Source organism: Castor canadensis, chromosome 17 (assembly GCF_047511655.1).
Source record: "Castor canadensis chromosome 17, mCasCan1.hap1v2, whole genome shotgun sequence".
Classification (NCBI taxonomy): domain Eukaryota; kingdom Metazoa; phylum Chordata; class Mammalia; order Rodentia; family Castoridae; genus Castor; species Castor canadensis.
In genome coordinates this window covers 44656458-44671270 of record NC_133402.1, presented here as the reverse complement: position 1 = coordinate 44671270, position 14813 = coordinate 44656458, and the positions used below count along the sequence as shown (strand labels likewise).

General features: G+C 38.1%; 1 protein-coding gene across 4 annotated transcripts in view; it reads left to right on the top strand.

The window, feature by feature from the left end:
• Positions 1 to 14813, top strand: part of Ano10 (anoctamin 10) — a 189410-nt gene that overhangs the window by 27682 nt on the left and 146915 nt on the right. For 3 of the 4 annotated variants that reach the window (XM_074059959.1, XM_020186304.2, XM_074059958.1), the window contains exons 5-6: positions 11358 to 11477; positions 13357 to 13926. In XM_074059959.1, the coding sequence (XP_073916060.1) occupies positions 11358 to 11477; positions 13357 to 13926 (690 nt within the window). The remainder of the gene's footprint in view (positions 1 to 11357; positions 11478 to 13356; positions 13927 to 14813) is intronic. The other variant, XM_020186305.2, reaches the window with a different exon arrangement.

Genomic DNA, 14813 nt, shown 5'->3' with positions numbered 1-14813 from the left:
GATGAAATGGTAATTAAAGGAAAAACCAAAGAACTATTAATTAAACAACTCAAGACCTGTGAAAAGAAAATGCAAGAACTCACTGACTCCATCAAAAGACCAAACTTGAGAATCATGGGCATCGAAGAAGGAGAAGAGGTGCAAGCAAAGGGAATGCGTAATCTATTCAACAAAATAATAACGGAAAATTTCCCAAATCTAGAGAAAGATACTCCCATACAGATGCAAGAGGCCTCCAGGACACCAAACAGACCAGATCAAAATGGAACTACCCCACAACATATCATCATTAAAACAACAAGTTCAGAAACTAAGGAAAGAATATTGAAGGCTGTAAGAGAGAAAAAAGTAACATACAAAGGTAAACCCATCAAAATCACAGCAGACTTCTCAACAGAAACATTAAAAGCAAGAAGAGCATGGGTGAGATCTTCTGGGCACTGAATGAAAATAACTTCAACCCCAGGATACTCTACCCAGCAAAACTATCATTCAAAATAGATGGAGCAATAAAAGTCTTCCATGATAAGCAGAAACTAAAGCAATATGTGACCACAAAGCCACCACTACAAAAGATTCTGCAAGGGATTCTGCACACAGAAAGTGAAGCCCAACTTAACCATGAAAAGACAGGCAGCACCAAACCACAGGAAAAGAAAAAGCAAGACAGTAGAGAGTAACCTCAACTTAGGTACACACAATCAAACCTTCAAACAACTAAGACAACTAAATGACAGGAATCACCACAGACCTATCAGTACTGACACTTAATGTTAACGGACTTAATTCACCCATCAAAAGGCACCGCTTGATGAAATGGATTAAAAAGGAAGATCCAACAATTTGTTGCTTACAGGAGACCCATCTCACTGACAGAAATAAGCATAGGCGTAGGGTGAAAGGCTGAAAGAAGATTTACCAAGCCAATGGCCCCCAAAAACAGGCTGGAGTAGCAATACGTATCTCTCACAAAGTAGACTTCAAACCTACATTGATCAAACGAGAGAAAGAAGGACATTCCATACTAATAAAAGGGGAAATAGACCAAAAGGAAATAATAATCATCAACCCGTATGCACCCAATGTCAACGCACCCAATTTCATCAAACATACCCTGAAAGACCAAAAAGCATATATAAACGCCAACACAGTGGTTGTGGGAGACTTTAACACCCCATTGTCATCAATAGATAGGTCATCCAAACAAAAAATCAATAAAGAAATCCAAGATCTAAAATATGCAATAGATCAAATGGACCTAGTTGATGTCTACAGAACATTTCATCCAACCTCTACACAATATACATTCTTCTCAGCAGCCCATGGAACCTTCTCCAAAATAGATCATATGCTAGGGCACAAAGCAAGTCTCAGCAAATATAAGAAAATAGAAATTATACCGTGCATACTATCTGATCACAATGCAGTAAAAGTAGAACTCAACAACAAAAGTAAAGACAAAAAACATGCAAACAGCTGGAAACTAAATAACTCATTACTTAATGAAGAATGGATCATCGATGAAATAAAAGAGGAAATTAAAAAGTTCCTGGAAGTCAATGAAAATGAAAACACAACCTCCCGGAACCTATGGGACACAGCTAAGGCAGTCTTGAGAGGAACGTTTATAGCCATGAGTGCCTATATTAAAAAGACTGAAAGATCCCAAATCAATGACCTAATGATACATCTCAAACTCCTAGAAAAACAAGAACAAGCAAATCCCAAAACAAATAGAAGGAGAGAAATAATAAAAATAAGAGCTGAAATCAATGAAATAGAAACCAAAAAAACCATAAAGAATTAATGAAACAAAAAAGTTGGTTCTTTGAAAAAATAAACAAGATCGATAGACCCCTGGCAAACCTGACTAAAATGAGGAGAGAAAAAACCCAAATTAGTAGAATCAGGAATGCAAAAGGGGAGATAACAACAAACACCATGGAAGTCCAGGAAATCATCAGAGACTACTTTGAGAACCTATATTCAAATAAATTTGAAAATTTTAAAGAAATGGACAGATTTCTAGATACATATGAGCATCCAAAACTGGAACCAAGAGGAAATTAATCACCTGAATAGACATATAACACAAAATGAAATTGAAGCAGCAATCAAGAGTCTCCCCAAAAAGAAAAGTCCAGGACCTGATGGATTCTCTGCTGAATTCTATCAGACCTTTAAAGAAGAACTGATACCAACCCTCCTTAAACTGTTCCACGAAATAGAAAGGGAAGGAAAACTGCAGAACACATTTTATGAAGCCAGTATTACGCTTATTCCAAAACCAGGCAAAGACACCTCCAAAAAGGAGAACTATAGGCCAATCTCCTTAATGAACATTGATGCAAAAATCCTCAAGAAAATAATGGCAAACCGAATTCAGCAACACATCAAAAAGATTATTCACCATGACCAAGTAGGCTTCATCCCAGGGATGCAGGGGTGGTTCAACCTATGAAAATCAATAAATATAATAAACCACATTAACAGAAGCAAAGACAAAAACCACTTGATCATCTCAATAGATGCAGAAAAAGCCTTTGATAAGATCTAACATGATTTCATGATAAAAGCTCTAAGAAAACTAGGAATGGAAGGAAAGTACCTCAACATTATAAAAGCTATATATGACAAACCTACAGCCAGCATTATACTTAATGGAGAAAAAGTGAAACCATTCCCTCTAAAATCAGAAACCAGACAAGGATGCCCACTATCTCCACTCCTATTCAACATCGTACTGGAATTCCTAGCCAGAGCAATTAGGCAAGAAGAAGGAATAAAAGGAATACAAATAGGTAAAGAAACTGTCAAAATATCCCTATTTGCAGACGACATGATCCTATACCTTAAAGACCCAAAAAACTCTACTCAGAAGCTTCTAGACATCATCAATAGCTATAGCAAGGTAGCAGTCCTGTAAATGGGCAGTAGCTACGGGAATTTCTTTATGCTCTGACAGTTTTCTCTATATATTTTCTTTTGCTTTTGTTTCATAAGTTTTTGATATAAAGATTTTGATAGATATTTATTGTAGGTTTAAGATGTTTGCCTTATTTTAGTTTGCATCTGATAGGATGTTTTAACCTTGCCTTTTGCTTTTCACCCCTTTGAGGATTATTTTGGCTAGATATCTCATATTAGAACACAGTGGAGTTTTGTTGCAGTCTAATCTGAGGACTTTATTTTCCTATTGAATTTTGTTGTTGTTTGTGTTAGGGATTCTGGGGTTGAGTCCTGTGCTTCACACATGCTAGGCAAGTGCTCTACCACTGAGCTTCACCCCCAGCCCTAGTGAATTAATACTATTTAAGTAAATGACCTGCTTTGTACTGGGGTATCTTATTTTGTCTTATGTTTTCTGTTGAAGTTGCTTCTTTCTGTGCTTTAAAAAAACCCTTTTGCTACATAGCATGTACCATACATAGGGTGTACCATCTTTCCCCCATTTCAATGAAAAAGGTTAGGAAATATATATCTTTAAATCATGAATTTAGAGTGAGATATTGAATTCAAAGTTTAACACATAGAATTTTACTTAATTTCTTTGGCTTCCTATTTGTATCTCTTTTCACTCTGAAAATCTTCATTCTTAATTACATTACTGTAATTATTAATTTGCTTTATCTTGCAATTTATGTAAAATAGCTATGAGCCATGCTAATTTCAGTGTTACCAATACAAGGATTGAATGAATTTTAAGACTTTCTTTCTTCCTTCCTTCCTTCCTTCTTTCTTTCCTTCCTTCCTTCTTCATTCCTTCCATCTTTCTTTCTTTTCTCCTATTACTATAAGTAGTTGAAATCAAATCTATTTATTTTCATTTTTTAAAATTTTTTTGGGGGGAGATTTAAAAAATTATCATATTATTGTTGTACTGGGGATACATTGTGACATTTACAAAGGTTCTTACAATATATCATCATTGAATTCACTGCTCCATCATTCTTCTTTATCCCCTCTCTCCCATTCCTGAAATAGTTTCAACAGGTCAAATCTGTTTTTATAGTGAAGGCTTTGTATCTGGTTCTGATGCTTGTTTATGGGTTATGTTTTTGGACAGTTTTTTCTAAACCATTTGTAGAAATGGTTTGACTTCCTACCACTGCTACAGTTGGCTTAGATAAGTTACATTTTCCTAGAAAAATTTCCATTTTATCTAGGTTTTTGAATTTATGTAAATTTCTTTGTACAAATTTCTCTCAGGATCTTTCTGACTCCTCTGAAGTTTTTGTTTTGTTTTTTGGCAATATTAGAGTTTGCATTCAGGGTCTCATGCTTGCTAGGCAGGCATTCTACCACTTGAGCCACACTGCCAGCTCTTTCGTGTGTGTGTGTGTGTGTGTGTGTGTGTGTGTGTGTGTGTGTGTGTGTGTGTGTTGGGTATTTTCGAGATAGGGTCTTGAGAACTGTTTGCCTGGGTTGACCTTGAATTGTGATCCTTCTGATCTCTGCCTCCTAAGGTGCTAGGATTACAGGATTATAGCTTCGCCCAGTCTTGTTCTGTTTTAGATTGTTTTCCCTTGTAATTTCTTATTCTGCGTGCTTTCTGTTTGGTTTTCTTGATGTGTCATTTTTAGAATTTTTTTCTCATTGGCATTTAAATACTGAGGTGTCAACCATTAGTAAGAGGTCTGGGATGTGGAGGTCTCACTTCAGTAGGACTCTGACCCACTCTCTTGCTTCCTTTCCTTTACCATAGGCTGCTGTCTCCCAGCACCATTACTTCCCCAGCCTCTTCCCTCTGCATGTACCAGAAGCAGTGGTTTCCAAGTCAGCCACTTCTGTTCTGTGCATTTTCCAAGCTTTTTGCTGTCAGTGCACTGACTGACCCATCTTGGAAGCTCCCAACTCATGGTGAGACATTCTTGTTGACGTTTTCTGGGCTCCCATACCACTTGGACCCCTATGCTCTTCCTGTTCTTTTGTGCAGCTCTTGCTGGGCTTCCTTCACTGTTCTAGACTTTGGCCCAGATCTCTTCTTGTTCTTGGCTCTTCATTGCCTGAGTCATGCTGTAGGCATGTACTGTGGATGCTTTTACTTGCTCTTCTTGTTGATCTGTGTGGCTTTTAGGAGGTATCAGGAAATTTGAATGTAGGCACTCATAGTTTTTGTTTGTCTTCATTTCAGCTATCTGCTTGTGTCTTGATGGTGATTTTATGCTATCTGTCACTTCTTTTGTTGGAAATAATTCTTTCACTGGATAAATTAAATTTTCTTCAGTTACTTTTGAAGAGTTATTTGGTTGTATTTTTTTCTGTCCTTATATTTAGGGGTTTGTGAATTATGTTCATGTGTGTGTGTGTGTGCTCTTACATACTCTGTAATATTTTAAAATCTTTGTTCTCATGTAATTTTCTTAGGCTTGCCTGTTATTTTCTTGATTGCTTAATCTTTCCCCTTTTTGTAACTATTATGATTTTGAATTTGTAACAGTTTTGTTTTTCTTTTACATTGCTTTTTGAGCCATTTCCTTCAGCTCTCATAGCTCTTCTTTGAGTTTTAGTTTTAGAGATGTGATGCTTACATTAATTTCTTTAACTTCATGAAGAATTTCATAGTTTTCCATTGTTTGATACTGTTTCTTCTCTGCTTTCTGTTTATGGTTTTCTCTTTTTTCTTTTAGTGTTTTTGCTTTCCTTATAATATTTTTGCATCACTTTCTGCTGTTTTGTTTGTGATTATCATTTATTTTTAATGAACCCTATTTTTTCCCAGACTGGCAGTTTTCAAAGGAAGTGTGTATATTGGAGAGTTAGATGACTGGAGGACTCTGGCAGGAAGCATGGTGTGAAACGCTTAGACTTTGCCTAGCAGTGATTCTTCTTGAGGCAAATGGGGCTCTGCAGCGAAGCTCTGTAGAACCGTGTTTGTGGGAGTGTTTGTTGGGTTTGGCCAAGCAAGACTCAGAGTTCCAGAGCTTCTGCTTCTTTCTCCCTCGGGTCCAGCAGGCAGTTCTTTCTTCCAACATGGTCTACTCTTTCCCTTTCTAGCTTCTTCTGTCTTAATCTGGCTATAGTGCCAGGCAGGGACAGACATGCTCCTGTATCTGTCCCCCATCCCATTTTTCTGTATTCTGGGCAGAGGGATGTTGGTTTTCCACCCCTCAGTGTCCACAAGACTCTGCCTTCTGCCTGCTCAGCACCAGCACCAGTACCTTTGCTTACCCTGGTCTGATTTTTTTAAAGCCTCATTTCATAGCATGCAATTTGGAGTCTTTGTTTTTTCTTACTTTCATCAAAGGGGATTCTTTTTTATATTTCTGATTTTCCTTGTTAGTAATGTGGTATCATGAATAAGCACAGGGCGGGGGTGTCTTTCTGCTGCTCTCAGTAACCAGCCAGGAGTTCCACATTCTGCATGTGAACAGTTCTTGGCGCTGTTCCAACATTTTTAATCTTTCTTAATCTCTTTGTGGGAAGGCATGATTGCAGACATAGATGGGCATGGCATCAAGTAAAGTACAAAGCAGACTGAGGCAATGTCCTGCATGCTAATATAACTATCTCATTTCTTCCTCTTTGCCCACATGGATACGACCATCATGTGGAAGTCACATGGTAATTTCCACCTGTTATGCTTCCACCTGTGAGTTTCTGCACATCCTTTTGGGTGGAGCTGGGATAGAGACTAGAGTGAGTGTGCTTTTTCAACAGATGAGACATAGAACAGTGGTTTTCCAAATGCTCACAGTTGCTTCAGAGAGAGAAATTTTCAGCTGAATGAAAACCTGAAAGGAAATACTTAAATGGATTTCTCTTGGGTGTATAGGTAGCTAGTCTGGTGTGCTTGAAATAAGTTTCTTGCTGGCAGAATGGGGCTTCTGTAAACAAGGATCCCCCACTTCTTTCTTCCCTTACTTTGTTAGTACCAAATATCAAAGCAGTCATCACATTCGTGATCATTGAAAAGTCTTTTTATACCATCTGAGATAAGAATTATATTTAATTAGTTAAGTCTGGATTTTTATTTTATTTTTAATTAGCATATTACTTTTACACATGTGTACAATGTACCTCAATCAAATTCACCCTCCATCATTCCCCCTTATCTCTCGCCTTCTTAAAACAATTTCAACATGTTTCATAATTCTGTGTTCATACATGAGTATAATATGCATCTCCTCCTTCACACTCTCCTTTTGCCTTCCACCCTCCCACTGGTACCCACCCTCCAAAAGAACCTGTTTTACATTCCTGTCATTCATTTTTAAGGACTTCTGCATATGAGAAAGAACATGAAATACTTTTTCTCAGTCTGGCTTATTTTCCTTAACATGATAATCATTAGTTCAATCCATTTGCCTGTGATTTCTTTATGGCTGAATAATATTCCAATGTGTGTATATACTGCATTTTCTTTATCCATTCATCAGTTGATTTAAATTCTGCATAACTTCCTTTATGCTTTTGGAAATGTGATCCTTGAAATACTGTGTCAGTTTTTGTATTTTAATTTATGTCATAGTTGAAGAAGAAATAGTATCTGCATAATTATAAATTGTGAACTACTTTCAGAGTACAAATTTCAGAACTAATAAACCAGAGCAATGAAAAATGATAGATTTTCAGCAAGTTACTCACGTGGAAAGGCTCGTTTCCTTTTGGCTTTGTGGAGCTGCTCCCTTGGGGAGCCTCTTCCTGAAGCTGATGGGGAGGAGGCTTCACCTGCTCAGCAGTGATGCCCAGCAGCACAATCAGAGGTGGCCAGGGCCTTTGTTTAAAGCTCTCTCCATATCCTAGCTTTAGCTTGATTTTCAGTTGACATACAGTGCTGCTTGATGGCTTTCATGATGTAAACAGAAAGGTATGTGATTGCAAACATGACTTTGAGGTTTGGTGGTGCTGTGAGGTGTACACATTAGGGGTTTTGTTCATTGCATCAAACAGCAAGCAAGGAGAAGGACTAGACATTAACTTTTGTGTGTCTAGTTGTCATTTGTTGATCCTGACAGCTGTCCATTGCTTGCTTCTGCGCGAGCAAAGATCTCCTCATGTCCTCAGACTCTGCCTTCTTCTATGGCTTCTTATGCAAATAACCTATTGAAAGATTTTCTTTAGGAAGTAAGGGATCCAAGTATTTCTTACATATTAATTGTATCCCAAGGGATGTTACTTAGTTTAAGTTAAAGCTCTGTATCAACATGTCTTTAAAACAATTAGCATATTTTGATTTATGGGGGCTACTATGGTTTAGCTATGGTTTGAATTTGTTGAAAGATTTGTTCTCAGAGGCTATGTGACCTTCAAGAGATGGTCCCTAGTTGGTAGCCCATAGGTCACTGGGAGTGTTCCCCTCAGAGGGGATTGTGGAACCACACACCCTCTTGCTTCCTGTTTGGTGATGTGATCTTGCCCTGTTGCACATGTTCCTTCCATTCAGCATGAGGCCCTCACCAGAGCTGAGCTGATACTAGTCATGCCTTTGCACCTCCAGATCTGTGAACTAAATAAACCTCTTTTTAAAATAAAGTTAGCCTGCCTCAGGTATTATGATAACAGAAAAACAGACTAATACAGGATTGACAATATCATATTATATACCTAATATTAAATAGTTATTCTTGTAGAACACTCTAGTAGCCTCTTTTGAATATTTTTTGTATTATAAAATAGATAGGTTAGAGTCTGCAGATTCTGTCTTCTAAATTCTTTACTCAGCATTATAAGAATTATGGAGTAGATTTCAAGTAAATATCATGTATCTGGAACATACATAAGAAGCTTCAGCCATACACACACAGACACAGACAGACACAGACATGCACACAGACACACGCACTGTGTTTTGCCACCAACATTTGCAGAATATCTAAAGCAGGGATAAATACAAGTATCCCTGAGAACATTTTTTTTTTTTTTGACAAAAGTGATCTGTTCATACCTAGTTCTGGAGTCAGGTGCTGGGCTGGGCACAGAAGAGTGGCCAGGGGCACATCCTTGCTCACAGAGGCTGCCACTTTCACTTCCTGATGGCACTGTACTCACCACTCCTGTTTTGGATTGTAGGAGGCAGGAATGACCTACCCTCCCTGGGGCACAAAGCCACTGTAAGGAGTCCTGAAAGAGACTTTTGCTGTTCCGTTTGAAGTGATCAGATAATATAAACCAAAGCTGAAAGCAGTATTGTGTCACTGTTGTTACTGTGTTATCTAATTTAGAGGGTCCCATTATAAACCAGGCTGCTAATAGTCTCCCTTAAATTAGATCTGGATTTGTTTGGCTAATTGTTTAGTGGTGATAACAGCCACCCCAGTACTTGACAAGAGATCCTTCAACAATCTGGGATGAAGAGTGTAGTTTAAGTTATTTCTTTAAATAGGCCTGTATGGCATCATATTTTCCTTCCAAGGTAAGGCTCCTTCCTAGTAATTACATGCTTAGCTGACATAAGAAGGTTGAAGGATTTAAGAAAAAAAGTAAACCTCTGTTTTTAGAAGCTGAAACCAGAACCATGCTTTGGCATTGATGGGGACGAGAAGCCCAGTAATTTAGGACTTTGCAGCCTTATATTCTCTCTGAGTGCTCAGTTCACAGTCCTATTTTTAGATATCTACAAGCTGGTTTTTAATGCCTGTTTGGAAAGTCTTCCATGGTAGAGTGGAATCATCTTTATAAAGGAACTTGGAAATAGTAAAATAATAATGTAGATGCTATAGACAGCTAAAGTTTAAAAACTTGGTGTGGTGATTGAAAAGGGGAGAATAAAGAACCAGTTATAGCTGGTATACCCCCAGGTAAAGGGGAGAATCAAGTGGTTGTGGGTTATGGACTTTAACTCATGTAGCTAAAGAAAAATCCATGGAGACACTTTAGAATAAAAATACTTACAAATGGATTCAACAGCACAGAGGCTGATGGAACTTTAGCCATATGTCTTCTTTCCCGAGCTGCTGCTATTTTTAGTGTATACTTTTTTCAATCACTGAGAGACAGGATTTCATCACAGCCCTACCTTTAAAGTCTTTTCTCCCCCATGTAACTTACTTGTGAGATATAATTGTAAAGAGAACCATATTTTAAGAATCTTCTATTTTCAGACACAGACTTTTTCCCATTGTTAGTATCAACTCAAACCTATCAGTGGACGGGAGCAGCAAAGCATTCTTTATTGATGCAAATTCCATCTTGTAAGCAGCAGTATTTAGTATCACACTGTATCAGGAACCCTCGTGGGAAATATCCCACATGGCATTGCTGAACATACTTCCTAAAGACCTGAAGACCCTCCCCACCCCAGTGAGTTACTCTAAGTAATTATAAGGAGTGAGCGAATGTCCTCATTTTTACTTCATATTGCCAGGAGATGCTGTCTCTGGTTAAGATCCTTTGTCTTTTCCAGCTATGTGCATGAGTGTTAAAACCATACTAGTCAAGGACTGCTGAAAATAGGAAGTCTTAATTTGATTTTGATATTTCCTATTTATGGATATGTGGTTGTCATTAGATTAGAAAAGATGAACATGATTGAAAATACTCAGTATGGACAAGAATGAAAGGAACTGAATGTTTCCCTACCTTCATTGTAATGAGGACACAGATTGGGAAAAAAATTTTAGGAGCAACTTTATATCATGTGTCCAGATTTAAAATATATATGCCCTTGGATCTAGCAGTTCCACTCTAAGTATATATTATAAGGAAAGTATAAACAGGTGGGAAAAGATATATGTTCAAGAATTTTATCAGTGTTAATACTAGCAAAAAAGGGGAATGGTTAGAGGATCTATTAAAGCATGCCAGTTCATATAGGGGAATATTATGACACTGTTAAAAGGAGATTTCATGGTCTGTATATATTGGTATTGAAAAATTTAGATAATTCTACATGAGAAAAGATTGCACAGCAATGTGATGTGTATAAAATCATTCCATTTTTGTTTTATACATTAAGATGGTCATATTCATCAGTATATATTTTTAAGTTTCATTATACTTTAAATTGCTTTTGTTTGAGAGGACAGGAAGTTAAACAAAAAGAATTGAAAAATAAAAAATTAATGAATAGGCGCCACATGATCCATATATCACACATAGGACTTATGGAAGATTGTTTGCACATACTTTTGTGGAGCGGAGAAAGCAAAACAGGGACCTTGCATAATCTGACATATACAGCTTACATGGTTTAGAATTTTACATCAACTTATATTGCTTTCATTAAAATAGTAAAGACATTTTCATTTTGAAAAACAAAAGAATCTACATGTTCGGAATAGGCAGTATGGCAAGTATGACATTGACCTATGTGTAGTGCTTCTCTGTTATTGGAGTGTCCTTGCACTGTTTGCTCAAGTGTATTGTGAGCATTCTCCAATCTGTTTTATGTGGTTTGGCACGTTTTCCCTCTTCAGTGAGAAGATTGCTAACGTCTGGCATCGTGGTTCAGGTGTTCCCACTGCATGACAATGAAGCCCTGAAGAAACTTGAGGACACCTGGTATACTAGGTTTACTTTGAAGTATCAGCCTATAGGTATGTGCCAATCCTTGTCTCCCATGGAAGAGGAAGAGCTCTAATAGAAAGCCACTGTCAGCAGTGGAGTGTCCTCTGTGGCAGATGTTTAGTGCTGTACTCAGCTGCATGTGGGAAAACATCTCCTGGGGGGATCAGATGGGTTAGAGGACCTAGTCACTTTTACTTTGCAATACTGTTTCATTCTAGACTGACTGAATCTCAGACTTTTACCAGATTTCACCAATATCATAGGCAATTCAGAGTCACTTTCATTAATATGTGTCCGAAGTGGAGTCAAACAGGCTTTATAACGATTTGGTTTGACCATGAATATTTTGTATTTGAGAAATCCTATTTCTCTGGAGCTAATGATTTAGAATGGCTCCAGGTGTGCTCATACTTGGGACAGACTAGCAGACTTTAAACATCTGTTACCACTGTTCAAAGTATGTTGGGGTGAATTACTGGCACTGTCCATTTGTTATGAATACAGTCATGGTGTATATTGAACAATACTTTACGGAAAGTTACATCAACTATGAACATTCAGGTATTTTGGTTTGGTTATGTTTTTTAAGCATAGGAATTATATTTAAGTTGATAGACATGCCCATAAATGCTACTATCATTTTTTCCCTTAAAGGACATGTCTCTTTTGATTTTATTTAAGAGAGTACTGAAGTAATTTCCTCACTAATTTCCATTTCCAGAAACAACTATCCTAATGTTGAACCACAAACGAAAATTATTTGACGATCACACTTTAAAATTGCATTTGGAACTTTCACTTGTAGTCTGTGAAAGAAAAAGTTTTGGTTTTTGTACTTCCAGATCTTAAAATAGTTTATGTTATACTTACTATAGTTTTTCATTTTGTTTTGGCATTTAAGTGGTAATGAATTTGAATATTTCCTGTATGACTTGTAAGATGATAATATTTATTAGTTATTTCTTAGAAAGAAGGAGAAAACAAGCTTGTAGAGAAACCCAGAAATGGGGTACAGTGGGTCAAGGCCTCTGGAGAGTGCTAAGCCTGGCAGTAGTAGCTGGGGTAAAGAGAAAGGTGTGTGATTTAAAGCCCAGTACCCTGAGACTCCACCTCCCTCCCCCATTGATTGGATATCCTATAACCCAAATCAGATTTGAGATAACCCCATCATGTTATACCCACTGTTTTAATAGACCCCTGAGTTAGCTAGAAGAATTATGGATAGGAGTAAGTAGGTTCTCCCAGTTCACTCCAACCCACCTCCATAGACTGATCTGATCATTTTTCTTAAAAACTGTAAACTAAATTTTAGCTGTGTCTAATGAACTAAGAAATAGTAACTCCAACTGCTACCCTGCCCATACCCCCTGTATCCTACTCTGGTCCCATGCAGGATGCTCTCATGGTCCAGGTACACTTGTGTGGACAAGGCTGGCAAAGGTTCAGTTCGTGGCCTCTTCTGGGCTAGTTAACTTGTGCTAAGTTCATGGATATTAGCAGGATTCCCAGTGTATGTATGAAGATATAGATAAGTATGATCAGATAGGATGTCTTGGAAGTTAATGTGAAGAATCTTGTTTTGTGCTTTTGAATACTTTTTGTTCAGTGTATTTAAAAAATTGTCATCATGCATTGATGAAAATGTGTATCTTTGGGTAGGGAGTTCTGGATGGGGAGTCTCCTCTATCAAGAGTGTTTATGACTGTAATGCTAAAGTGGGAGAAAAGTAAGGAGAATAGATCAAATATTCAAATATGGTGTTCAGTAGCCACAGTTGAACCTTGGAGATGAGGGGAAGCCCCGAGATGAGAGTGTCTTCAGGAAAAAAGTAAATAAACTTACTTGAAATAATTTAAAAGAAATCTTTGGTGGTTTCTACTTAAAGTTCTTTTTTTTCTTCCATTATAGACAGCATTCGTGGCTACTTCGGGGAAACAATTGCTCTTTACTTTGGATTTTTGGAATATTTCACTTTTGCCTTAATCCCCATGGCTGTCATTGGGTTACCTTACTACCTGTTTGTGTGGGAAGACTATGACAAGTATGTGATCTTCGCCTCATTCAACCTGATCTGGTCTACAGTGATCCTTGAGGTGTGGAAGCGTGGCTGTGCAAACATGACCTATAGGTGGGGGACACTGGTCATGAAGAGACAGTTTGAGGAGCCCCGGCCAGGATTTCATGGGGTCCTGGGTATCAATGCTGTCACCGGCAGGGAGGAGCCACTCTACTCCAGCTACAAGCGACAGTTGCGCATTTACCTGGTCTCTCTGCCATTTGTGTGCCTCTGTCTCTATTTCTCTCTGTATGTCATGATGATTTACTTTGACATGGAGGACTGGGCCTTGAGTCTTCATGAGGACAGTGGGTCTGAGTGGACCAGTGTCCTGTTGTATGTGCCAAGCATCATCTATGCCATTGTGATTGAGATCATGAACCGCCTCTATCGGTATGCTGCTGAATTTTTAACTTCATGGGGTAAGCCTTCCTACTTTGTACTCATGTCTTACTGGCCTGTAAGAAATGTTGCTTAGATATAGGACTGACATAGCCTGAGCCTTGCAAAGATGATAGATGTTCTTTGGGCTTGTTAGAGAGACATAAGGAGAAGTTCATTGGCTTTGTGAGCTGGTGGATCTCTATATCACGGCTCTCATTTATTGAGTGTTACTATGTTCTAGGTGACCTGGTAAGCACTTTATCTACAGCTATCTCACTTTCATCTCCTCAGGGCACCATGAAATAGAATTTTATTTCACCATTTTATGAATAAAAGATATTGATGCTTTACAAACTGTAGCGCCAGTCTATCTGTCCAAAACCTATGCCCCTGGTACTATTACCATCGTGCTTCACACTGAGGGCAAATGAGTTAGATTATCTTCATGATACTAGGGCAAATGCAGTATGGTCAGAGTACCCTAACACTGATAGTCTGCTTGGTGTGGGCATTGAGGACTGCCAGCAGAGGTGAGTGTTCATGCATATGTCTGTGGAAAATGGGAACTCAGGTGGAGCTTTTAAATTGTCTCAATAGGTCATTCACTCTTTTAATTTATTTATTCATTCAAACAAAAACTCAAATATGCTGTATTACTACCTGGGATGAAGACCAGCCCTTAACTTTATGGACCTTAAAGTTAACCTTTATGGACAATAAAGATATTTAAATTTTGCTTTAGTGATATGAGAACAGCAGCTGTCAGCTGGTGCCGGTTCTGGGCTGAGGTTGCGTATTACTTCTGATCTTGACAGCAGCCCTGGGAAGAGGGTGGTCAGCTCTGACCTGTAGGTGAGAAGCCTGAGTATCAGGAGGCTAAGTAACTGGCCGGATGTTAGTGATTTGCCAACACTTCCAAACTTTC